At 42.4% G+C, this 24,116-nt stretch overlaps 1 protein-coding gene across 4 annotated transcripts in view; it reads right to left on the bottom strand.

Annotated features, from left to right (window-relative positions):
• EGFLAM (EGF like, fibronectin type III and laminin G domains) overlaps positions 1 to 24,116 on the bottom strand; it is a gene marked incomplete at its 5' end in the record, with an annotated part of 73,704 nt that overhangs the window by 10,723 nt on the left and 38,865 nt on the right. For all 4 annotated transcript variants that reach the window (XM_082497261.1, XM_082497259.1, XM_082497262.1 and 1 more), the window contains 11 exons: positions 1,445 to 1,625; positions 4,135 to 4,251; positions 5,796 to 5,907; positions 10,288 to 10,531; positions 11,283 to 11,408; positions 15,145 to 15,334; positions 17,788 to 17,932; positions 19,049 to 19,149; positions 20,409 to 20,509; positions 22,998 to 23,334; positions 23,578 to 23,693. In XM_082497261.1, coding sequence (XP_082353387.1) covers positions 1,445 to 1,625; positions 4,135 to 4,251; positions 5,796 to 5,907; positions 10,288 to 10,531; positions 11,283 to 11,408; positions 15,145 to 15,334; positions 17,788 to 17,932; positions 19,049 to 19,149; positions 20,409 to 20,509; positions 22,998 to 23,334; positions 23,578 to 23,693 — 1,770 coding nt within the window. The remainder of the gene's footprint in view (positions 1 to 1,444; positions 1,626 to 4,134; positions 4,252 to 5,795; positions 5,908 to 10,287; positions 10,532 to 11,282; positions 11,409 to 15,144; positions 15,335 to 17,787; positions 17,933 to 19,048; positions 19,150 to 20,408; positions 20,510 to 22,997; positions 23,335 to 23,577; positions 23,694 to 24,116) is intronic.

Below are 24,116 nucleotides of genomic sequence, written 5' to 3'. Positions count from 1 at the left end.
CGGGAGGGGAAGAGGGGGTGAGCAAGCAGCTGCGTGGTCCTAGTTGCGGACTGGGGTTAAGCCACAACAGCTAGACTGACACCTATGGTCCAGCCTAAGCCAAAGGTGGAAGGCACTTCAGACTGTCTCTGAAAGCCTGGACACCCACTCAGGTTATGACAGGGAGGAGAGCAGCACATCACACCAGCTGGGTGGCAGCACTGCCAGTGCCACAAGGCAGGAGCAGCAGCGGGCAGCTCAGGACACTGCTCCTGGGGCTTAGGTCAGATGTAGACAAGTGAGGAACTCTGTCCCCAGCAGTGCACAGGAGCTCACTGAACGGGCAGGCAGTCACACACCCAAGCTACAAAGCACTCACTTGCCTTGACACCCCCCTCCCCCCCGGAGACCTCGGTACTGCTGCAGATCCCATCTTGAAGTCAGGAGTTTAGCACCCTGCACATACCTAGAAAGCCAAAATCACAATTCTCCCTCCTCCCCACAGTGAAGCCGGGGTAAATGACGTTACTCCAGCTATTAGTTAGACCACAACAACGTAAGCGAAGGGGTTTCTTGCATTGTATTTCAATAAGATGGTTCTATTCTAAGATACTGTCTTTTTGGAAGAAAAGGCCAATCTATTAATCACGATTTAACCCAAACCACTACTTTTGACTTTGAAGTTCATGCCTGTGAGAAATGAAGGAGTGGGTGAAGACCATAATGTCAGTCAGCTCTTTTGTACTGAGTTCGCTGTTACATTACAAAACCTTCCCTGAGGAATTTTTCAAGATCAAGCCTCACAGAGGGGAAACATCTCCATCTAGTGGAATAACCCAAAGCACAGTTTTTTTAACACTTCATGCAATCTGAACACTTTCCTGACTCTAAGGTTTGAACTATTACAGTCCCTCTAAGGAAAGAATAACGCGCATCTGGGCAGGTTTTCCTCCTTGGTCGTCTCCATTGCCATAACAAGGTAGGGTTTGTGCAGATGATGAAATTACCATCAGACTGTCTAGAAAAGGACATAGACCTTTCTATGTATAAGAACAGCATTTGTCGTGAGCCCTAGGAAGGATAAAATTACAAGGTTTATCAATGTTCAGGCTTCAGGATATAACATAATCACTGGCTGGAGGAAGTTGGGAGGATTTCCCTCTCTGTACAGCACTGCATGATTAGGAAGGTGCGTGAAGTGTTCAGTGTTGGCCACATACAATCAACCAGATACCAGGCTGCTATCTACGGATCATAGTCCTGTGCTTGGATAACCATTACCACATTCCTAAATAACAAAATGAATTCTTTCCTGGGTACATGGAACATGCTTGGATGCAAAGGGAGTTCTGGCCTCCGGGGTTTCTATTTTGAGACATGCATACAACAGCAGTTGTAGGTGCTAAATCTCTCTTCTTTTTGTGATCAACTCCGGATCTCTGGATTGAGATGCAGCCATTGTTACCTTTTTGGCAATGTTGCCCATCGAAGCCCAGGGGACAATCACATTCATAGCTGTCCTTCTTGGGAACACAGGTGCCTCCATTTGCACATGGTGAGCTCACACAGGGGTGGGCAGCATTCGCTAGGTTGATTCCAAAAGTGAAATCCCGTTTGACATCAATTGTCCGGTCATTCAAGATAATCTATGTGTCAAAAAGAAAAAAAAAAAAGAAAGGGAGGAAAACACATGCTAAAAACTTCCAAATTCCCAACATTGTACTGCTAGTCAGAAGACTTCTCTAAAGACTTCAGAGAAATGCAACCCTCAAAACTTGGCCAAAAACCTATTTCTTGCAATGTGTGTTTTCCAGTCACAGAGGTCCAACTCATTCTGTTGCTCACCCTGACCCACTGGAGATTAATTTCTTTTGTGTTTTGTGACACAGACTTAGGCAACACCCACATGGGGTGAAGCTGTGTGGGATTTACCAGCCTTGCGTCTGAACACCCATGCCATGCTTTGTAGCTGAGCCATGAGCTAGGACAGTAAAATTAGATGAGCGTGGCTGAGGAAAAGCATTTCTGAAATCAGAAAACCCCCCAGGAGACAAGCGTTGACAACAGACAGACTAAGCAAAACGGCTTGTTTTTCACATTTTCTATTGCTTTCTAGTATCTCATCTTGCCCGAAAGAAGCTAGAGTTAAGATAGATGAAAAACATAATGACTTCACAAAACTGTATATAAACTGAAGAGAATTGTTAAATATTGGGATTTTTCCAATGTGTCAGCAACATATGTTCTCCAATATAAACTGACATTTGTATAATCTCAGCTGATACCTTGGCAGAGAGATTACATGTGGGTACGGCTTCTGATCTCAGCTACACCAAAATAAGAAGCCCATTTTCACGTACAAATAGATTTTAAGGCCAAAGTGAGGACAGTAATAGTTACTCTGTCTCTTGCAAAACTCAGACAATGCACATTAGGGGGGTCCTACTGGGAGAAAGGGTTGCATCAAGCATACGTACTCAAACAGGACTAAACAACCCCAACAGCAGAAAAACATCCAGTCCTGTTGTAAAGACAGACCAGTGAAGATTTCACTGCCTTCTCAGCTCCCTTCTAACTTCTGGCTACATTGTTCCAGAGGTTAACAAGACCCCACTCTTAAAAACCTGTCTCTTATTTCTGCCCTTAAACTTATCTTCAGCTTCCAGCCATTGTTTCTTATCATGCCTTTTTCTGCATAATTTCAGAGCCAGGTACCCAAAGAAATCTCACCCTCATGTAGGAACTAGCAGACCACAATAAAGTCTATTCTTAACTTTATCTGAGTAAACTAAACAGATTGAGATCTTAGGTCTTTCTATACATAACATGTTTTCCAGTACTTGGTGATGTTTGTAGCTTTATTTCTATAAAATTCTCAAAAAAATTCTCTACCATGTGTAAACAGCAGTCAACTAACAGTGTCCCAGTACCCAAAAGGCAGGCGATACTCTTCCCTGACATCCCATTCAGGCCTCTGAGAAGGCAAATCCACCTTCTTAACTAAATCTCAGAAGCAAGGTCTCATACTCAGCATTTCCCAATCCTTATCAGTGCCTCGGTACTCTAGGGTACAACCCCTCACCTTGCAAGTGTGACAAATGTTAATTTCTCCTAGGCTACCCATCCTGTACTCCAAAATGCACTGTATTTGGTCAAGCCTACCTTTCCAATGATGTTTGTGTGACTGACCTGTTCCCATCACTACGACATGTTCCCCCAGTTTTCCTGAATTTCACGTTTTCTGCTAGACAGCTGACAAAGGTGGCAAAAAAATGTTGGACCAGGTGATGAAACCCTTTACAGTGAATTGCAACTACCTTTCTGCCCTTGATCGGTTGTTATGAGATGCACTATTAGAGTTTTTTATTTGTTAAGTAAATCTGATGCAATAATTTAGTCATTTAAAACTCTGGGGAATCAGGGCCAATCTTTCAGCTTTATCTGAATTATTTTAAGTATGCCTAGGGACAGAAAATGTTAGTTCAGTTTGAACTTTCTTTGGATTACTTATTAAGACTTATTATGAATGTACAGATTTATTCTCCAGAAGAAAACTGCACCATGCACAGCTGACCCCACTGGAACATCACCTCTAATGTCTGCCAACAATGAAAAAGATCTCTTCCATTCATGTGTATAAAATCGTAAGAGGAGAAGGCAGTGAGGCATGCAACTGCTATGTGGTAAAACAATAGGCTAGCTGGCTTGGGATACACTTAAATTTGCACCTTCTTTTTCTCTTGTTATTGTATTGTTTACATCAGACATTTAGCTGCCTCAGTGTGCATACATGGAAGTATTTGAGCATTTCTTCCGTTCATTTATTTATATATGATGCTACAGGGCACTCCAAGGACTCTAATCTTGACATAGCTTTGTGCATCATTCTGAATTTGATACCATATGGCTTCTGCTCACTTATTAGTACAGTATGGAAGTTAACAGGGAGACTGGCGGTAGTAATACTTACTGGCTACTAAAGTCAGAATGACTTTTCACTGTGAAATATGTGTCTAAGCACTTTGTGGTGGGCTCCTGAGGTGAAATCTTGGGTTATTTTCAATATTGCCAGCGGTACAAGGGCACATTTCCACCTAGAGCATGCACTAGATGAGATGGAAATAATGCCTCCAGTGTGTTTCTCTGGGCACATACCTTCTGGATGCTCCCGCTAAAGGGTCTGAGGATCCCAGAGTTCTTCTTCACAGCGTCGTAACTAGGGACTCCGCCAATAAATATTTCAGAGTTGCACTTAATCTGAGTGAAAGCCCCCTGCGAGAAACATAAGAACAATATCTTGTTAGAGTAGCTGGAACCATGCTTGTATCTTCAGATCAGCCTACATTAGATGTTATAGCTTACTTTAATGCCTCTTCTGTTAATTGCATTTCTTTGTACAATTCTCTCAAGAAAGCCACTGTAGGACAATAGCTACTGACTGTGCTTTATCCTAATCAGAACTAGCTGGAAAATCTCAAGTAATTCAAAATAGGAATATTGAAGGAAGAAAGAAAGGAGACTGACTTGTGACTCCTGACTGCACACCTAGCTCTAATTGTAATGACTTCAGGTACATTGATGTAAATCTAAAGCCAGAATGAGGTTCATAAACTAAAACTCAGAGCAAAGTCCATACAACAGAGACTCATTTAATGTCTCTATTATCTAAAAAGATAACCTATAGCAAGTTACAGGGCTAAATGACAGAAACATTGAGGTTGCATTAGTTACCAGAAGCAGGTGCTCAGGATACTTGATGGGACCAGTCAGGGTGAAAGATGTTTAACGGCTAAGGACAGAATAACTGTGTAATTCCAGTCCTGCAGAAACTCCTGTGTTTTCTTTCTTGGCAGCTCCCTGCCAACCTACTTCTGCAGCTGGACTGCATCACTTAGAGAAAAAAAAGGGGACTCTTCATCTTGACCCATATATGTAAAGAACTCTCAGCTGCCCCATTTGAATGTTTCCCACTCAATTTGTTTCTTGACAGACAACTGGAATTCCAATTTATTTGCATTTTTCAAGAAAATCCTAAGCTTTAAATAGTTTCCCAGTTTGTAGAAAAACCTGCAGATTCTTCCGCTAACAGGATCTGGAGTCTGGTTTTCTGGCCACACTTTCCACTAGGAAAGAATAAAAGACATTTTCCGAGCAGTACTAGCCTCAGGTTCTTGGGATTAAAAAGTATCTCTGTGTATGCATTTGAGTGCTTACAGTGAATACCCTGCTCGGTACAATCAAAATTTCGCCTTATTACAAACTGTGACTCAGTATGACCTCTTGGTGAGGGAAGAATAAAATGCAAGTGATCAACTGTCTGAGTATTCCAGCCCTTACTCTGTCCTGAAAATCACTTTTGCAAGGAGAAGGCAAAGAAACAATTCTCTTTTGGCCTACCTTTCCAGCACAATGTTCAGAGAGTGGTAAAAACAGGACTTTGTGCACATCAATGCCAATATCATCCTTCTCCAGATGACACATTTCATAGTGCACACATTGTTCAACAGTCTTAGGCACAACCAGTAAGTACCAAGAAAAGAACCTCAAGAACACTTATGAACGAAACACAAAAATGTGAGTCCAGTTACACGGCAAGAGCAGGTAAGGCTGTGATTTCAGCTGCCTTTGCAAGGATCCCTGTCCTCAGACGGAAGACTTCACATGCAAATTTCCAATTTTGGGCTTCAGAAAATGTTGCCCTAACACGTGCACTTTTTTGAGTTTATAAGAGCTTTGGGAGCAGCCTGTGTAGTTTACCAGGCAATCATTTTGTAGTCCAACAGTCATATTCATAACAAGTCATGCCATATGCTCACCTCTGCCATCCCTTCCACTGGCTTTTGTTTGTCCACTTGTAGGATACCATTCTTCGCTGTGCGAGACACTCGCAGCTCATGCCATTGACCCAAACTGACAGGTTCTTCACTCCTGTTTTAAGGAAAGAAAACTTTCAAGTATTTTACTCTTTTGCCTTTCTGATATTTTCAAATACTCTTGTGATGTTAAAAAGTCAGGTCCTCTGGGATTATTTTCTAAATAAAAAATAAAATCACTTCATACATCTTCATAAGGAAGTAACAATTTATGAGCCCCATCAGCAAAGGAAGATAAGACTATGTTCCTACAGCAAATAACAACCACTCTACTTTTATTTATAAGTGAAACAATTCTATAATCAGCATGCATTTCATTTACCTCTGAGCTAATTTTTTTGCTTAGTCATTTGTAGCGCATAAAGACAAATTTTTGTCTCAGCTGTACATCGTCATTTCACAATGACATAAGCCTGGAGATAAAGCTTCCCCCTTTATCCCACTAGAGTCGGTCTACTCCTACATTCTTCATCCTCTTTTAAAACAGAACTACTTTGTGTCGACTTATCAGCTCTATTTATGCAGCCTATTACACACACGCATGCAGTCCGGCTGCTGTACTTTAAGGGGAAGTAACTAAAATATGATGCTAATGATATGATGAGATCCTGGCTAGGAACAATAATCCCCAGTTGTGCAAAGTATTCACGAGTCTCACAGAAAGCATTTTTAAACTGCTCTTACAGTCTTTATTAGTTCAGCACTCGTATGAATAGCAGCCTGTATAAAGAGCAAAAGCACATTCCCCTTTAGAAGCCCTACAGAACTTTGTATCTTGTTTTCAGATGTCATTTTACTACACTGGTTAAAGCATTTTATATCTAAATGTTATCTTGCAGCCTTTCCTCCATGAGCAATGAAATTTGTGTGTGATTCACTGGTCAAGCTGGAAAAAGCAGAAACCATTTTATCTAAGACACTTGAAGACTTTCTAGTTTTCGATGAAAAAACACAAAATTTTTTTGGATGAAATAATGCTTTGCATTTTAAGGCTACTTACATTTAAGAATGAAAAAAAGATACATTTCAAAATGAAAGAACTGAAAAAAATGTGATTTGAAATAGTGATTCAAATGCTGATTAAAAAGGTATATAATTTTGAAAATGTGAAATAACAATTTTGTTCTTTTTTTCTTTTTTTTCCTGAACAATCAACATGAGCTTTGAAATGTTTTTGTTGTACCTATTTCGCTCCTCCAAATTTTCTCAAAGCCCATTTTCATGTCTTTGGATGATGCTGGCAATATTACTTTGCTGCTTGGTTCAGAAAAGCTCCATAAAAAAATATCATTGAGCAATGCCATTTACTCGTCCTTTTTCCTATGTAGTAGCATTTAGGGTTTAACTACCTTAGATAAATCAATAGGTAACAGAATGTAATCACCTTGAAGAAGTCAATATATACATATAAAGGAAGCAGATACCTAGTAAGCAGGCTACCTAGTAAGTGGCAACACATATGTTTTACCTCCTCTGCTGATTAGGTCATCATCAGGCTAACCCTCCTGCTCTCCCAGATTTAATTACAATTAGGAATGATAAAGCCTTGCTGAGTCACCACTTCAGAATTGCAAGATATTTCTTGGATTCACAGGCTTTTTGAAACCAATATGAATCTGCTAATGCTTTCTGCAGGCATTTGAACACTTTTGGCTCTTAATGTGCCATGGGGTTAAGGATTATTTTTCCCTGTGTAAACCAAACCTTAAAAAATACACCAAATGATGAAGATTTTGATCCTGCGAATGCCTGGCCAAGGGAAATCCCAGGGGACAACAAATTCTCCTCTGAGACATCTTGGTAAACATCTCAGGTTCTGCATCTGTCTGTCTGCTCGGCACCCCTCCCAATCTCCTTGTACCACACCGTGCTACGTCCATCCCGGGAGACCTCAGGCAAAACCCAGGCTTCACCAACGTCAGCTTTCCTGTTGCTGCTGCTGACGTACATAAATGAGCTTGCCTCATCCTTAATTATAAAGACATTATAATTGTGCTCTGATGATAATATTTAACAGCCTGGTCCTATGGAAGAGATAGTCAGGATGACCAGAGTTATGTGCCCGTTTAGGACAAAGGGTAGGCAAGAAGCAGTATGATGAAGATCAAGGCGGACTTTTAAGTGGATATTGGCTAAGCAAGCATGAAAAACAGTGAATCTATTTGTCTTCTTCAATCACTGACAGAGATGATGACAGGGTGTGAACTGCACAAGTTATCTAGAAAAAGGAGCTGAACAGGACATCCTGACGACTTTCAACAAAGCCTGCCGGTCTCACGAGTCTCCCCCATCACCCAGCTATATCACACCACAGTCCTTCCCCCATGCGCATGACCCAGGCGCTAGCTGGCATCCCGCTCGCTCTTCGCCCTTCCAATAGGAAGGAGCAGTTTCCACTCCCAGGCACGTGCTTGTGTCTCTTGCCACGTTTTACAAGCCACACACATCTCGGTTAAACTTTAGTCCAAGGTGTTTTGAAGTGCCACTATATTCTTGGGGGGGAAAAAATGATGTGTACTTTGATGTCTTATGGTTGCCAGTAATAGGAATTAGATGGCTGTAATCAGAAAAAGATTGAAGGCTGTTGTAAGAAGGGCCATTCTGGGTTGGTGCAAAGGTCTCCGACATCAGCTATTTCTGCTTCTTTTCAGCAAGAGAAAAGAACAGGACAAGTATGGAGTTATTCTTCCCTTGATATATCCTCCCGGCTTCTGGCAACTTGTCATTTAGCAATTTCCTGAGTCAGAGACTGCATCCGTACAATTGTGTTTGATCTCCCTCAATGGAGCTTTCTTTAAATTTGTCTAATGTGTTTTTTTTTTAAACCTATTTATAGTTCTGGCATCTGTAGCATGCTGTGACAATTAGTTTCCACAACTTACTTATGTGCTGTCTTAAAAAAAAAAAAAAAGGTTTTATTTTCTTTCTTTGCTATTTTTTGGCTTGCAGTTTCACTGAGCTCCTAATTCTTTCGTAATGAAAAAGTACAGAGAAATCATTCCTTATTTATCTCCATGTCATTCACAATTTAAAAACCTTTATCATACTTCCACTAAACTCTTTCTTTTCCAGGTTGAAGGGTCCTGCTGTATTTGTGGAAATTGTTTCTTTCCCTCCCTTGGATATCAACACTACTCTTCTTTTTTAATTTTGCTAATTTCTTCTGAAATTAAGTGACCAGAATGGCAGCAAGTTTTCAAGACAGGGTGCGCTGTGGACTTTTGAAGAGGCATTGCTCCTTATTTCATTCCTAATAATTTTCTGCATTGTACTTCCATTTCTGTATTTGTCTCTAAGCAGTTATCTGTTGCTTTCACAGAACTATCCATGATGAATCCAGGATCTTTCTGTGTCTGATGACACTAACTGTTTGCCACAGCTGTGCAGTGTTAGGGTTGTGCATTATTTTGCATTTGCTCCCTCGAAATTTCATCTCTCACCTTGTCATCTGAATGGGTTCATTTGCTTAGGTCCTCTTGCAGTGGAAAATCAGTACATTTCTCCTAATCATACTATAGCCGAAATTCCTGATGTCCATCCACCAGAATGCAACCACATGGTACGCAAGACTGGCAGGCAGTGTACACATTTTCCATAAGCTTTATATAGATTATTTCTAAATATTAGGTCAGGCCGGTCAAACTGGCAGCCTCTCGGACCACATCCAAGGTACTAAGTGCCCATTGCCTTTTCAGAAGAGCTCAGGGAACAGCTGCCCGGAGACCGGGCACTCAGTCACACACAGAGAGAGAGAGTGAGCGAGCAGCCCTTTTTGAGGCATTTCATTGCTCCTGTCCTACACATTAATTTTAGGATGCAATGAATCATTCTCAGAAGTTCTGTTTTTGTCTGGGAGCCTGGATGACTCATTTAAACCATATATTTCTCTTTTAGATTCCTTAGGTTATGTTAATTGGACTTTAGCCCCAGAACCCCAGAAATCAGCACTATGAGGAATGAGGGAACCTGGAGATGTATCTTATTGTGACACCTCCAGCCCAGTATTTACTGCCTGAAACTGTGAGACCAGGGAGGAGGATGCTCACAAAAGTGCCAATATTGTGCAACCCTGTGGCTAGAAAGTATATGCATAAAATATTTATAGACCCCCTAATTTGCTATGGCACCGTGTGACGGAGGCAAGAAGGGAACTTCTTTAACACCGTACAGAAACAAAAGTAACATTTGCAGTAAGACGGTGGCATGACATGGTAACACTGATAATAAAGCTTTGCAAGATAACATTATGTAGGAAGAAAATCCTGTCCCCTTGCATAAAGTTCTGGTGCTTCTGTGCTTCTTTAGAAGGAGTAGGCACCTCTAGAGACCGAGAGGCTCCTGTACCTCGTTATAAGCTATTACTCTTTCCAGCCCACTCTTCTCCGGATCAGCACCATGGTACTCCTGGAACAGAAACACAAGCAACACTGTTTACCTGATAACGGCCGTTCCTGAGCCACAGTCGAACCTGAACTCCACGTAACCAGCCACCATGTTAATGGAGAGGAAGTCCTTGCTGTCTGTGTCGTAGCTGTACAAAAGGACACCAGTCTCTAAATCTGGACGAAATGTCATCTCAAACTCCATGAAGGAAAGGTAATTCTGTGGTTCCAAGGGCCAGGGTGTGCTAGCAAATGACTTTAAGGACTCGTTGAACTGAGGTATGGCCAAGGTGAGTGCTGGAAATCCAGAATACACAGTCAGGTCATTTGAGGCTCCAAGGTAAGGGATTGACTCCTACCAACCAGTGTCAGTTCCTTTTGTTAGGTACTTAAAGCTAACATTAAGAAAAACAACCTAAAATTTTCATCTTCCAAATTAAAAATATTTTTTTTATCCTAGCCAACACCGTTTCCCTGCTTAATCCCTTCTTCTTCCAGGGATGTATTCATATTATAAAGCCTTATGCTCCTCTTCTTTAGTAATTCATCACAGTGTTTTTCAAAGTAGCAAGCATGCACACAATGGGTGGTGGCATGAAAAGTTCTGCAGCACAGAAAATAATGCTGTATCTATTTGACTATTTGTTTGTACTTCTGTGATTTCAGCAGGAAATTGAGTCCTTTACATTTCAGAATATACAACTGACACTGGTTTTAGGAGAAAAGTGGGGATTTTTTTAGAGTTAATGTGCAGCTGTGGAGTGGTACATTATTTTAACTTCTGAAAAGTAAGTTTGAGATGCTTAATTATAGTTAGTTTAAAGAAGCAAAGAGGTTTGAGAATCACAGATTATATAGGAGCTGGATGTAACCCCAAAGTGAATGGTAGGGGAGCGTTTCACTACGTGATTTTAAAAAGATGCAGTGACAAGTACTCGTTTCTGTCAGCATAATAGCGTAAGACCTCCTTGGATGTCACTATGTGGAGAACACATTCAACACTAAATAACAGATACAAAGAAATATAAGCAGCCCAGCATCCTCTCACCTTCTTCACAATGATGACCTCTAAATCCAAGAGGGCAAAGGCAAATGTATGAATCCGCTTTGCTCGCAGTGCAGGTACCACTGTTGATACAGGCGGCCTCATCACAGATGCCACTGCTGCACTCACCTAAATACAGAGCCAGAACATTGATTTATCAGAAAAGTTTGTCAAAGAAGAATTATTTGGCTGTTGATCATTGCTACTAACCAATACAATTTGCTTTCCTGCCTAAATTCTTTCCCAATTCGTCAAATTCCGTGCAATTTAGACAAGTTAACTTGATTTTTAGCACCTTTTTTTTAGTACCAGGCCAGAAAGAGACCTTAAAAATAGCAAAAATTAGCCCTTACTGACAAACCATGACAGTTGTATCTTTCAATCATTCTTTGGATTACTTTTCTTCTGCTCTTGTTCCTATCTTTATTTTCTCATAAAACAGAAATCTCTCCAGATTGTTTACAAGCCCTGTGACTTGTTTAATTTTAATTACCTTATGTGCTTCTTTGTTCACTGTAAATTCATGCCATGGTAAGCATGTACAGTGTTAATCATCATCATCAACTAATCTTATTAACTAAAATGCTGTTGTCAGCCCTCTTGTCTGTACTAAAAGGGATCTCTATCATCAGCTTTTTAAGAAGCATTTCTACTATGCTGGCAGACCAACTAAAATAACAAGGACATGATTTCTTCTTGCTGGAATTAAGCTGAAATTGTTGTAGAACAATTAATTTACTCATTTACTTCTCAAAACTGATATCTATAAAGTTAGATTATGCAATGGTCAAATGTACATCTGATGAAGATCTTGTTGATTTTGTTTACTTTCTCCTTTATTTTAGTTTCTGATTAAATAATTCTCCCCTCATTGATAGTGACAAACTGATCTTATACCTTAAGAAAGTCCAAATAAGACATTTGCAGTGTAAAAGTGTAAGCATGCCATTTGGAGGAGCAAAGCGTTCATGACAAAACTAAGAATTGCACATTTATTTGAGGCACATTGAAATATCACCTCTGAGATGACACAGGTGTCGTGAGGCATCTCTGGTAATAAACACTGGAGAACTCTTTTGTTATCTGAGATGACTGAGAGAAGTCTTGCAAAACTACTGCAAGAAGGGGATATGCCCTTTTTGTTTTGTTTAAATACAGCACTCCAATTGTAAAGATGTTTTCCAGACCAGGACTCCACAAATCTTCAATAATGTACTGGTGTTATAGCACCAGCTTTACAGTTCGGTTTCCCATCCCAGAGCCAGAAAGAAAAGCACAGAGAAGTATGCAGCTGTAAAACAGCTGATGTGCTGGTTCATCCCGATCACTCTGCCGTCCACACTGGAAAATAACCTTTTCTCACCAACTCAGGACAGAGGCAGTAATAACTCCCTCGAGTTATCTGGTACAACTCCCCGCCAGACCAGACTTGTCTCATGTTGCACATCTACATATCTCCTGCAAGGCCCAATTTTCATTGCAGAGAGGGAAGGTCCAAGTACAGCAGTCATAACACAGGGCTCCAGGGCTAACCCAAGGAGCATAAGCAAAACACACAATTCCCCTGGAAGGGAAAAAATTCTCCTTCTATGTGGAAGGGGACTATTACCGCTTCAAACAGCTGCCCTGCGCCCAGCTGTGGGAGCAGGGGTGCTCTCAGTGCTCACTGAGCCACCTTTTCCCTGTCTGGGCTGCGTTCTAGTGGCCGCAGTGAAGCGGAGCAGGACAGGTACCTAGCCACTGAGATCCTTCAAATACTCATCAGTGATCGCGACAGTGACAGAAATGATTAGCATTAGCTCTGTTTTACAGACGAGGAAACAGAGCCAAGACATTTGGGTATACAAGGATCTAGATGTGGTGAGTGTGAGACACAAACAGAAAACTGAGGCAACACTCATCTTTACTGCATCTGTTGTGCTGTTAGTCAATGCTGGCAGTATGTTCAAACAGATCAAAATTAAACAAGGTCTTAGAGTAACAGAAAAGGACAAGGAAGATAATAATAAGGGGACCAGGGCAGGCTCACTGGTTTGAGGGACAGCTTGAACTGGAGCAGCTCTCACAATGTCTCAGTGACATGAGTTATCACAGCCTTCGGGCCAGCACAGATGACTACACTGAAAAGGCAAACCACAGGTCTGATGGCTGCATCTGCTTCAGTGCAGTGGCAGATGAGGAGGAGGCAGCAGCAGCAGTATGGGGTCCTGCCATGCCTGCTCTGAGCCACAAGCACTGCCTCCCCCGTCAGCCCCTTAGCTCAGGGTCCAGCAGGACCTCTACTGCAGCCAGCAGAGATGGCGCAGGGGCAGGATGGACCCCTCTCCTCCCCGCCCTCAATTCTTCAGTCCATATACCACAGCACCCCTCATTTATACACTGTGCCAATAGGAAACAAACAGAACATTGTCTAGCAAAAACCATTCCTAAACCCTAGTAGAGTTCACTTGTAATTTATTTAGTTTAAGCTTAACTTATATGGCGTATTGTTTGTAAGTCTCTCCTGGTACAGTTTCATAATTGTGTGCTGCCACGTAAGGACAGTAAGGCTCTATCACTCAGTTTCAGGTCACACGTGGCAGAATCCAGCATTTATTTTCATTGATGTTGATTGTTAATGCAGTAGTATGTGGAGCATTCATGGATGGGAATGAAGCTAGCTGCAACCCAAAAGGCAATAGAGATTAGAGCTCAGAGAACTTCAGCAGGGCTTTCATCTATCTATCTAAATTCCATAGATTCTCACTCTATCGTGAAATTACTCTCTGCTTCCAAAGTCTTATTCTTTTCAGCATCTGTTTCTTGGGCCACTCTGTTCCCCCGCCTGTATTGCACAGAAGTTTCGTCGTGTTATCTAGAGAATACAGAGGGATTGTTAGGAAGTTTCTCGTTAATCACTTCCTTCTTGGGATGCCAAATGCACAGCTATAGAAAAGAAGAAAGATGACTTTGTGACTGAAGCATGGCACGGAGCGTTCAGTGATATGGGATCTATTTCCTGCATTCACCACTTGCTTTCTGACTTGGGTTTACTCTTACTCTTCAACTGTTTAGACTGGGAGGTGATTTAAGCAAGGATTTCATTGCCCTGTCTCTTTTTCAAGTGCCCATTACATAGATGAAATAGAGATGAATAAATAAGACAGGTCTAGTTAATTAACTTCCCTACTTCTCCATCTTTCAATCTGTGAAGGGGAGATAATGTTATAATACCACTTCATAAAGCTGTTGAAATAATTTATTCCATAGTATTTTTAAAACATACTGGAAATGAAAACAACAGATGGTTGACAGGAAAGCCTATTTGCCTCAGCAGTAATGGGGTTTCATGGGGAAAAGCCCTTTGTAATGGCCACAGCACCACTTTGGGTCTGAAAGGTCCCCGCATTGCTTTGGACAAGTGCAACGATGCCTTTAGGCAAAACACATTTTGCTGTGTCCATAGTGTTTTAAATACAAACACAGTGTGCACACTATTGATTTCTGATGATATGACTGTGTAAGTCAGGAGCATGAAGAGGCATGCTGAGAGACGTTCGCAGAAATACTGGGGTAGACGTAGTAATATCGGCAACACTGAGTTTCCTGTTTGCTCATGAGAACTGGTTTTACTATTGTGCTGCATAACTGCGTCCACAAGAGGTTTTGGTATACTACAGTGATGTTTACTTGTACATTGCGATAAAACCCTTCTACTACAGACCCAGCAAAAGCAATGTGCAAAGGCACAGAGAAACACCACGCCAAAAATAGAAACCACACATTCCATCTCTCAAACTTGGACCGCTGCTCAATTTTTTTCAACAGGCAAAAAAAGTAACCCCTGGTTTATCACTGATTAAAGACCCCATGCCATTACACTTACCAACATCAGCACCACTGAGAGCTTTCCCTAATGGCCAGGGTCTCATATCAATTAACTTTCCGTTGATGCTCAGCGACTGAACGCAGCCCTGAAACCCACGGTTGGTGCCTGCGGCTCTGACCAGCCAGTACATGCTGGGGGCACCACCAACGTAGAAGGGAGTCCGGAACGTAATTTTACTATACTGGCCCTGGAGGGAAAACAGAGGATGACATGATGTAGAACAGATATAACACAGGATAACTAATTAAGCCACACTGTGTATAATCAATTTTTTTTTTTTTCTCACCGCAAAAAATTGTGTTAGGGGATGTGCAGGTTGGTCACTGGTAATTCCTTTCCATTAGTTATTCCTTTACTCAGTCTATCACTTTAAATGTTACTTTTTGCAGCCACATCCATCATGCTAACATAGACTATTTAATGCAAAATAAAATGCTTAAAAGACACTATGTTCTGAGGAGTGATTGTTATATGTCTTTTCCTGCCATTTTTTCCTTTACTTTTGCCAAAATTGTTTGTCTTCTAAACCCTAAGGCCTGCAGGACACTGACCAATGGGATATTGCCTTTTGGACAGAACCCTACAAGTGCTTGGCGTTGAAAAATAATAAACTGGCAAAAACCAACAGTAAAAAACAAGACTAGGCATAAACTAACACAACTACAACTTCAGTGGTGTTCCTTTCACTTTGCCAGCACTAAACTTACTCCCCATCTTTTTTTTTTACCTTAACCTGCCTACAGAAACGGACACACACAAGTTTACTAACACTGCGATAGTGTACAGGAAGGAACGAAAAAAAAAAACTCAAAAAATAACCAGAACTTTGTGGACCGTTGCATCAAACTTTGTGTCATTGTGGGCAATGGAGTCACAATTCCTTCCATAAATGGATCAAAAGATATGTCTTTTCCCTCCTACTTAAAGGCTGTTTCAAAACCTCACTGCCCTTTAGAAGAAAACATCCAAAATTCTCAACTTTATTCATGGCCAGTTTTTACCAATGTGTCCTTCCGACAGCACTGACATTTAGTCTAAAAGCTCTCTGGATTTCCACCCCTGCCCTGCCTCCCTGGTATGTATAACAATAAATTATATCCCCACGGCTTCTATTTTGACAAACTAAATAAGCTGAGGTTATTCAGCCTACGGGTGTTCACTGCACACTGCACTGCAGAAACACATCAAATGGATCTCAATTGCAGCAGGGAAAAATAATTCAGGTGGAGCCTGTGGCTACAGAGAGTTCAGATGTCCACAGGGTTTCACGGTGGGCATATGCCAGGGCTGTGGGCACACAGTTCTCCAGCCTGTCTCCAACTGCCTGCCACCTTCCATCACCTTTGATTCTCCTGCGCTCCTTGGTATGTCAAGCTCCACACTCTCTAAGACTGTTCAAGTCAAAATGAACCAAGTCAGAAAAGACGACCGCTCTGCTGAGACTAATCCAGGTCATTCTAACTAGGAAGGGCTGAGGAGGACTCGCTGGAGCAACAATACTACAGGAGCAGCAAGTTCTTGTGGAAATCGGCACTTAGAGCAATTAACCTCTTTTTCTGGTAGATAGAAGAATGTGCGTTCACTGTCAAACTCTTCTTGTAATAGATTCTGTGGACCATAACCCTCCTACGAGCCCTTTGTTGCACTTTTACTTCTTCAATTTCATCGTTCTTGGCTATGGGTGATCATAACCGTGTGTAGCCAGATACAGTCTTACCAAAGCGCTGTGCAATGGCATTAGTTTTATTGGATGTATCTTTCCTGATTCACACTGGCCTTTTGTGTGGCCTCATAGCCTTGGTAACACATAGCAACATGTGACAGACATTGAAATCCTTTCCGCTGTCATTTCCAGCTGATGAGAACACAATGCACAGCATTTTTTCCCTTCAGTGCCTGCACATGAAAGTATAAAGTAATAAGATGTCTGACGCTGCTTTTTTTCAGGGCTAGGGATGGCACGCTAATAGTGGTTATCACAGGGAAAAAGAAAGACATCTGAAACAATTTGCAATTGTCTTTTTTTTTCAGTGCCTTAATTTCACTTCTGTTTTCCTGCCTGGCAACAGATGAGCAAGTCAAGACATCTTCCTCTATTATATTTTATGCTGGTGGCCTCATACAAAATTGTTGGTGTTAACATAAGTCAGGGCAGAAAGTCTATTCCATTACTGTGCTTAAATCTATGTCCACGGTATACATGTAATTACAGTTCTGTATACAAACCTTGTGTGGCTATACTCATGTTATACATAAATATATAAACATATACACATGTGCATCTAATTTTTCTGGCTGAGGAAGCAGAGCAGCTCTCTGAGGCTTGAAAAAGAAAGCAATCAGGGACAGCAGCTGCAGAACCTGGCGAACTTTTAACAGCAGCCTGTATCTGAGGCTAGCGAAGTGAAGCAAAGCAAGTACGGAGCACAACAGGGAAACTGTGATGGGATTCAGCACTGGGATATTTATCTATGTGATTTCTAGACTACGTATGTGGAAGAGTAATCTGTACACTGATCCTGGTTCACTAATTGCCCCGACACTGATAAATAAAAAAGTACCTTTTAAATCTGATTTACTGGCAAGAAAAAATGTCATTATAATCTTGAGAGATCCCACGATCGGTGCAGGTCTACTTACCTGAGATTTTCCTGTCACGGGAGCATCGTTGTCCATCCTGAGCCAGCCATTCATCCCATCTCTGAACAGCGTGACACTGTGCCAGTTGCCCAGCTTGATTTTGTTTTCACTCGTTATGACTGCAACCCCTGTGCCACAGTTGAACCTGGCAGCATGAGACAGAGATGACAAGCTTACATTAACCAAATAACTGAAAGTTGTTCTCAGACTCCAAATATTCCTTTTGCTCCTGGGAACCTCTCTGTTTCATATCACGTAGTAGCAGACCACAGGCAAATTAGACAGCAAGTCTACATACAGTCTGTTCTAAGTGTCAAACTTCATTATCTGTCTTTCTCCCATGGCGAAGGTTTTGCGTACTCTGGCCATAACAAGTGTCCAAAAGTGGCCAAAAAGTGGCCATAACAAGTGGCGCAAAGCTTGCCAACAGCTGAAACTCTTTCAAGATGCAGGTTATTACAATGTGAGTTCCTGCTATCACAGTAATTTCTCTTGGGAATTTTTCTAGCTCACTAGTGAAAGGCAGTGCTACATTAATAACTGCGATTCTGTATGAATCTCAGTACTGATTGACAAGCAGACCTCCAGGAAAGTCTCTGTGGAGCTGAATGTGCACAAAACATGCCTTTTTCTCTGACTGCCATTCAGTGCAGGTAAACAGAAACACTACTAAGGCATATCACCCACTTTGTTATTCCCCACTTTCAAAGGACTCACCCTTCAAAGTAAGGAGCTCCTTGAGATACTCTTTCACATGCTTCATATCTACGGGACTCCAAGAAACCCCCTCCATCTTCACTTAAAAAACCTGCAACTCCCAGCTAAACAAGGCATATGAAGATGAAGTTCCAGGCCCCTTGCTGGCATTAAATCCTTTATTTTGCTATGTTATCTGCAGGTCCTTTTGCTGTGAAGCAAAAACATTGACTATGCACAGCTCGATATAGCATAAGCTTAGTGGCTCACTAGCATTTCTGATAACACAGCAATGAGCCCTGGATGAACACTTTGAAGAGAACTGATTATTTTGCCTCTACACCATGGTCTGAGTAAAAAGGGTTCAACAGGGCACGTGTCCACACAATAAAGAAGGATGAGAGAAAAAGAAATTGCAGAAGCGTTAAATGAAGTAATACTGTCCGTTTTGTGCACTGCATGGAGTAGAAGTCAAAGGCATGACAGATATTCATCACATAAAGCGAGTCCCAGGAGGCAGCAATGGCCCCCTCTCTTTACATCAGATTTAGGGTGGAAGTTTTACCTGAACTGGATGCTACGGCGGATGATTGCTAGTGACATAAAATCACCACGACCGTGTTCATTTTCTCCACAGTATAGCAGCAAACCATCTTCTGATTCAGCCTGCAATCAGAACATCAACATAAAAAAATCAAAGTCTAAGCCTCACAGTGACAGGCAAACACAAGCACCACTGGGGGACTTTTCTCCAGAAAAGGGACGGCATTTTTCAGATGGAGTTTTTAGCTTGCAGAATCAGAAATTTATTGATCAATTTTGAATTCTGCATTTGATGAACCTAGAAAAACATTGCCTTAATGCTTAAATGGTTGAAGAACATCTCTTCTACTTACAGTATGATACTATCAGATCTAAAAACAAGCCTAAAAGCATTAAAGACTGTCAGGTCTGGCCCATATGAGACCTCTGAGCACAAAGTCTAGCAAGGAGGTCCTAGCAAGCCTATTAAGTGTAGGCACATCAGACACACCTGAATACACGCAACTCGCTTCACACGTTCAATGAGCCTGATGCTTTTCAAGCCAAACAACCTCTGCAGGCAGGATTTCTCCACAGGGGCATAGCAGCTGATACAGTGGCTTTTTGCAGCCACCCTGCATTTTAAACTGGCAAATTGCCAGAGGAGCAAATTGCCAGATCACCAGGTGAGGCAACACGCTGCCGCTGCTCTAGTGGCAGCCTCGCACCGGGGCTGTGAGGGTGGCACGTCTGCCTTAAGCGGGAGCAGGGGTGCACCCGAGAGCTCGGACGCCCTCGCTGACAGTCAGCCCGAGCAGCTCTGTCCGTAAGACACAGACAGCATTAACACAAGTCACTGTGGGATGTACGCTTCGAAACTGTAGTTTAAGTAGTCCAGTATCTTGCATGTATTAGTAGCCAGTATCCCAAACTTCAGAGGCGGAAAATGATGCCTACTTAAACCCCACAGGATAGGAAAGGAACTCTGGATATAGGGCCGTATTTTGCTCAGTACAAGAAGATCACAGCTTTTTACACGCGAAGATACTGCACACCACTTCCAAACTGTAATTCACAAAAATTCCAGGTGTACTTCAGCCTGTAGCTCATTCACATGGCTGGAACATTCCTGCCAGTCTGCAACGCCAGTATTAGTAGTCCCAGGAATTCTCTCATGCACTGCCTACCAATAATGGATGCAAAAATTCTAGCTTGGTTTACCAACTTCATTTGCACTCATTGAAGGTGAAGCCAGACCTTTAGAGATGAAGATTATGTATGGGTTCACCACAATTATATTATAAGCCATACTAAAGCTAAGTTATTGTTCCATTGCCCACATCATCAGAACAAGCAAATAAAACCTAAAGCTTCTACATGAGCTTGGAATTGCTTAAACTTACCCTGAATTCAAGGGTAATTTGAAATGTCTGATAGGAGTTTTTCAGTGGTTCAAAGGTGATGTATGAGTAGCCAGAAAACTGAGGATACTGGATAATAATATCTGAAAAGCAAAGACAGAAGCATGTTATTTAGCAGTCTTCTCCCATATAACAATTGATATACGCATATACCAATAGATAACATCAGGTGAAAATGCAAGGCAGAGTTCCTCCAGAGACAACCATTAGTCAGCAACAGTCAACAATCAGTTAACCTATTGCCTTGTCCTCCCACCACCTTCCACAACTAACTTTTAGTCCCAAGGACCTGGTGAACTTGGAAAGAAACAGGCTACTGAGGACTAAATACTGCTCAACAGTTTAATTGCTGGCTTCAGTGGAACATTCTCCAGATTTTCATCCTTGTTACAGAAGACACAACCCACCTACTTTATTCCTTTTAAGAAGTCATTTAACACAGAGACAACGAAGTTATTTTCTGTTTTGCAGGATTATAAAAACATATGCAGGAAATGTGGCCAGACTCCACGACACATTAGTCACTGCTGCTCCATAGCTGCCGCATCCAGCATACACAGAATCCTTGGATGGCTCATAAGAGCCCAGCAGCTTCCAGCACTTCCCTCAAGTCAGCTCAGGGCAGAAGGTAAAGGGAGTTATGGGGAGAAGACAGTCCACCTCTCCATCCCTGGCTGCAACGGTGGCCATTCATATTGCTTTTGTCAGCTGGCCTTATCAGTCCTCACCCTTTGTTGTCTTATGTTAGAGGACCATCCTGGCTTCAGCACAGAAAAAGAAAATCAGGGCGATGTTCTTACTGCTACCTTTGCAGCTAGTTTTCCTAAGAAGCACTGAGGACAGACACAGTTTCAGGCCTGAATTCTTACTTTTGCGTGGATCTAAGTTTAATGATGAAAGAAGGATGAGGAGTCCTATTCCTCATTGCTATTTGAATACTGAGTGGGTTTTTCTCGCATATTTGGATCTGAATACAGCGCGCTCTGGTTTTTATTTGCAAGGCGTACATATTCGGCTGAGGTGAAGAGAACTGGTGCTATAAACCTGAATGCAACCGCAGCAGACAGCAATTAACTCATGCCCTGATCACAACCAGAACTGACTGGACCAGAGCACCATGCAGCTGTTGACTGCAAAGAAAAGTCTGTTTTCATTCAGATTAATGGCTGCTGTGGAGAAATTCAGTACAAGGGAATATTGGTACGTGATGCTACTGCTTAGCAAGGAATAACACATTCCCTTGTGAAAAATGGTGGTTTTGGACTGACGTTAACAAACCCGCTCTACAAGTTGTATACAGTTATGTCAGTTCAAATTAATTCTCAACTCTTCATACTTGATCAAGGCCAAAAATCACATCTGCAGCTGTTCCATGTGGCTGAGTCACAGCAGATTGTTTTCAGAACACGTTCTCTTTACTCCAGCACTGGCAGGAGAAGATCAAACACCCTCAGTGTCTGTAACTCTGATGCACAACACTGTGGATCACGAATGTCTAACACAAGCTTGCAGAAGAAACGTGTGTTCCTGATGCTCTGCTGCCTGGCAGGGCCTTGGCAGATCAGATCAGCATGCAGGGGGATGGATCAGCTCTTTATTAGCTGGTGGGACAGCACCACTACAACCAATGGGATGCTTGCTTTGCACTAGCTCTGGCATTCATCTGACCCCATGGTCACCAAACCAGAAAAAAAAAAACCTCGGGGGGGTGGGGGGGAAAGTGACCTGCTTATAGCTTGGTAAGCAAGCTGGACTAGCTCACAAGGTGATCAGCTCAACGTAAGACCCAGTAAAAGGGCAAGGCTAGGTCTGCAGAGGGAGAGGACAGGAAGGTGGCAAGGGAAGGAGAAGCAGGACAGCCTCCTTCAGCTCAGCAAGATCTTGCTCTGATTCAGCCACCCTGCAGAGAGGTGAGACGATGTGTGGCAAGTCCTGACTGGGACAACCACACATCCTCACATTGACCTAGGCTTCAGGTTGTGCTTTCTGAACTGGGGAGGAGGGTGTATTCCTACCTTGCCCTAGGCTGCCTGGCATGAGCACTGGGGCCAGCGCTTCACGGCAAAAGCCTCCTCTGGAGATGGTTTTACAGTGGGGCCTCTGTCTCACATCCCTGCTGCAGGATCAGCATCATCCAATGGACCACACTGGAAATGCAGGTGGCTCAGGGCTTCAGATGCAGGCAACAGGCAAGGGTCAAAGGGGGCTGAATGTCCCTGCTGAAAGCTGTGGATGCCATGGCTGGACCCTGTCAGGCCTGGCTGCCTACCAACATACCTGGCCCCACCACCCTGCCACTCCTGCGTGGGGGAAGGAGGATTAACCTCCCCTGCCTACCTTCACCCAGGGTCTGCATTCAGCTTTATTAAAGAATAACTTCTTCACACCTAGCTGAGGAAAGAGAAGCAAAGGGGCCACTGTCTGAACTGGGACGTGGAAGCTGCTGCTATCCTTATGTATCCATTACGCCCAGCCGGCTGTTCCCAAAGTGCACTTCGGTTGGATCATCGGAAAGCTGCTCCTTGCCCCAGACAAAGAGAAGCCAGCAGCAGCGGGCACACAGAAACCTACCTTCTGCACATGTCTCTCCTCCTTTTCCCAAGTTGCAGTGGCAGCGTGAGCCGCCCCGGTCATAGTCATTGACACAAAAGCTGTCTGCAGAACAGATGGCCTCATCACAGGAGAGATCAAAGAGGCGTGCTGCAGAAGACATGACACCCCTCCTCGCTGCCTGAGCTGTAGTCGCCCTCGCTGTGGTTGAAGGCCCTGTGGTGGTGGGAGTGGAAGTAGTAGGTTCAGAAGTGGTTGTAAGGACCCGTGACAGCAGCCTGGAACTAGACCCTGGTGTGACCTTAGTTTCGACCAGAAATTTTCTGTTGCCTCCTTTGATAGCAGGAAGTGGTCTGAGCTGAAACGAAATAAAGAAACACAAATTCAGTAAAACATAAAGTTCTGTGGGGAGATGAAATTAATACTTTCCAAGATACAATCTGAGGTAACAAATTCATCCTCAGTGAAGAAAAAGAAACAACCACATTATTGTATCTGAGCACATAATATCAGATATTAAACTTCCTGACAAGATCAGACACTTTAAAGTATTGAGAATATAAAGAAAACAGAAATGCCAAAGTGGAATATTTAAATTTACCTCTTCTATGTAAATGTCATAGTCTGAGTCATCGATATCAAATCCATCATCATCACCAGTCACTGTGTCCGTGATATACCGATGCCCATAACTTCCACTTCCTAACTCCTCAGAGCCTAAAAAGACACAACTGGCATATTCAGTTCATATATTTATTTCTCTTTACGCATAGCAACTCAGATCTTACCACCCCCTGATTTGCCACACTGAAATCTGAAGTGGTGTTAATGTCCATCCCGTGCAGACAATGCAAGTGTCAGCCTGAAGATGGGAGACACTGTCCAAGCGACACACATGCAACTTAAAACAAAGTGAAGACCTTCACTTACTCATTGACTGTCATTCTCAAAAAAAGCAGGCACAGCTCAGTTCTCCCACTGCAAACAGACTTTTATCCATCATTCTTCCAGGAGAATGGCTCTGAACTTTTTCGGTGCAGACATTTTAATAATTGTATTGGGTTTAGATCAAACTTTTCCCCTTTATAAATGCACAGTCCCGTATCTGCCCTACTGGTGACAAAATTACTGGACCAGTAA

This window comes from Vanellus vanellus (assembly GCF_965231255.1).
Source record: "Vanellus vanellus genome assembly, chromosome: Z".
NCBI classification, from domain to species: Eukaryota; Metazoa; Chordata; class Aves; order Charadriiformes; family Charadriidae; genus Vanellus; species Vanellus vanellus.
The sequence above is the reverse complement of the archived record's forward strand: the minus strand, read 5'-3'. Positions and strand labels throughout refer to the sequence as shown.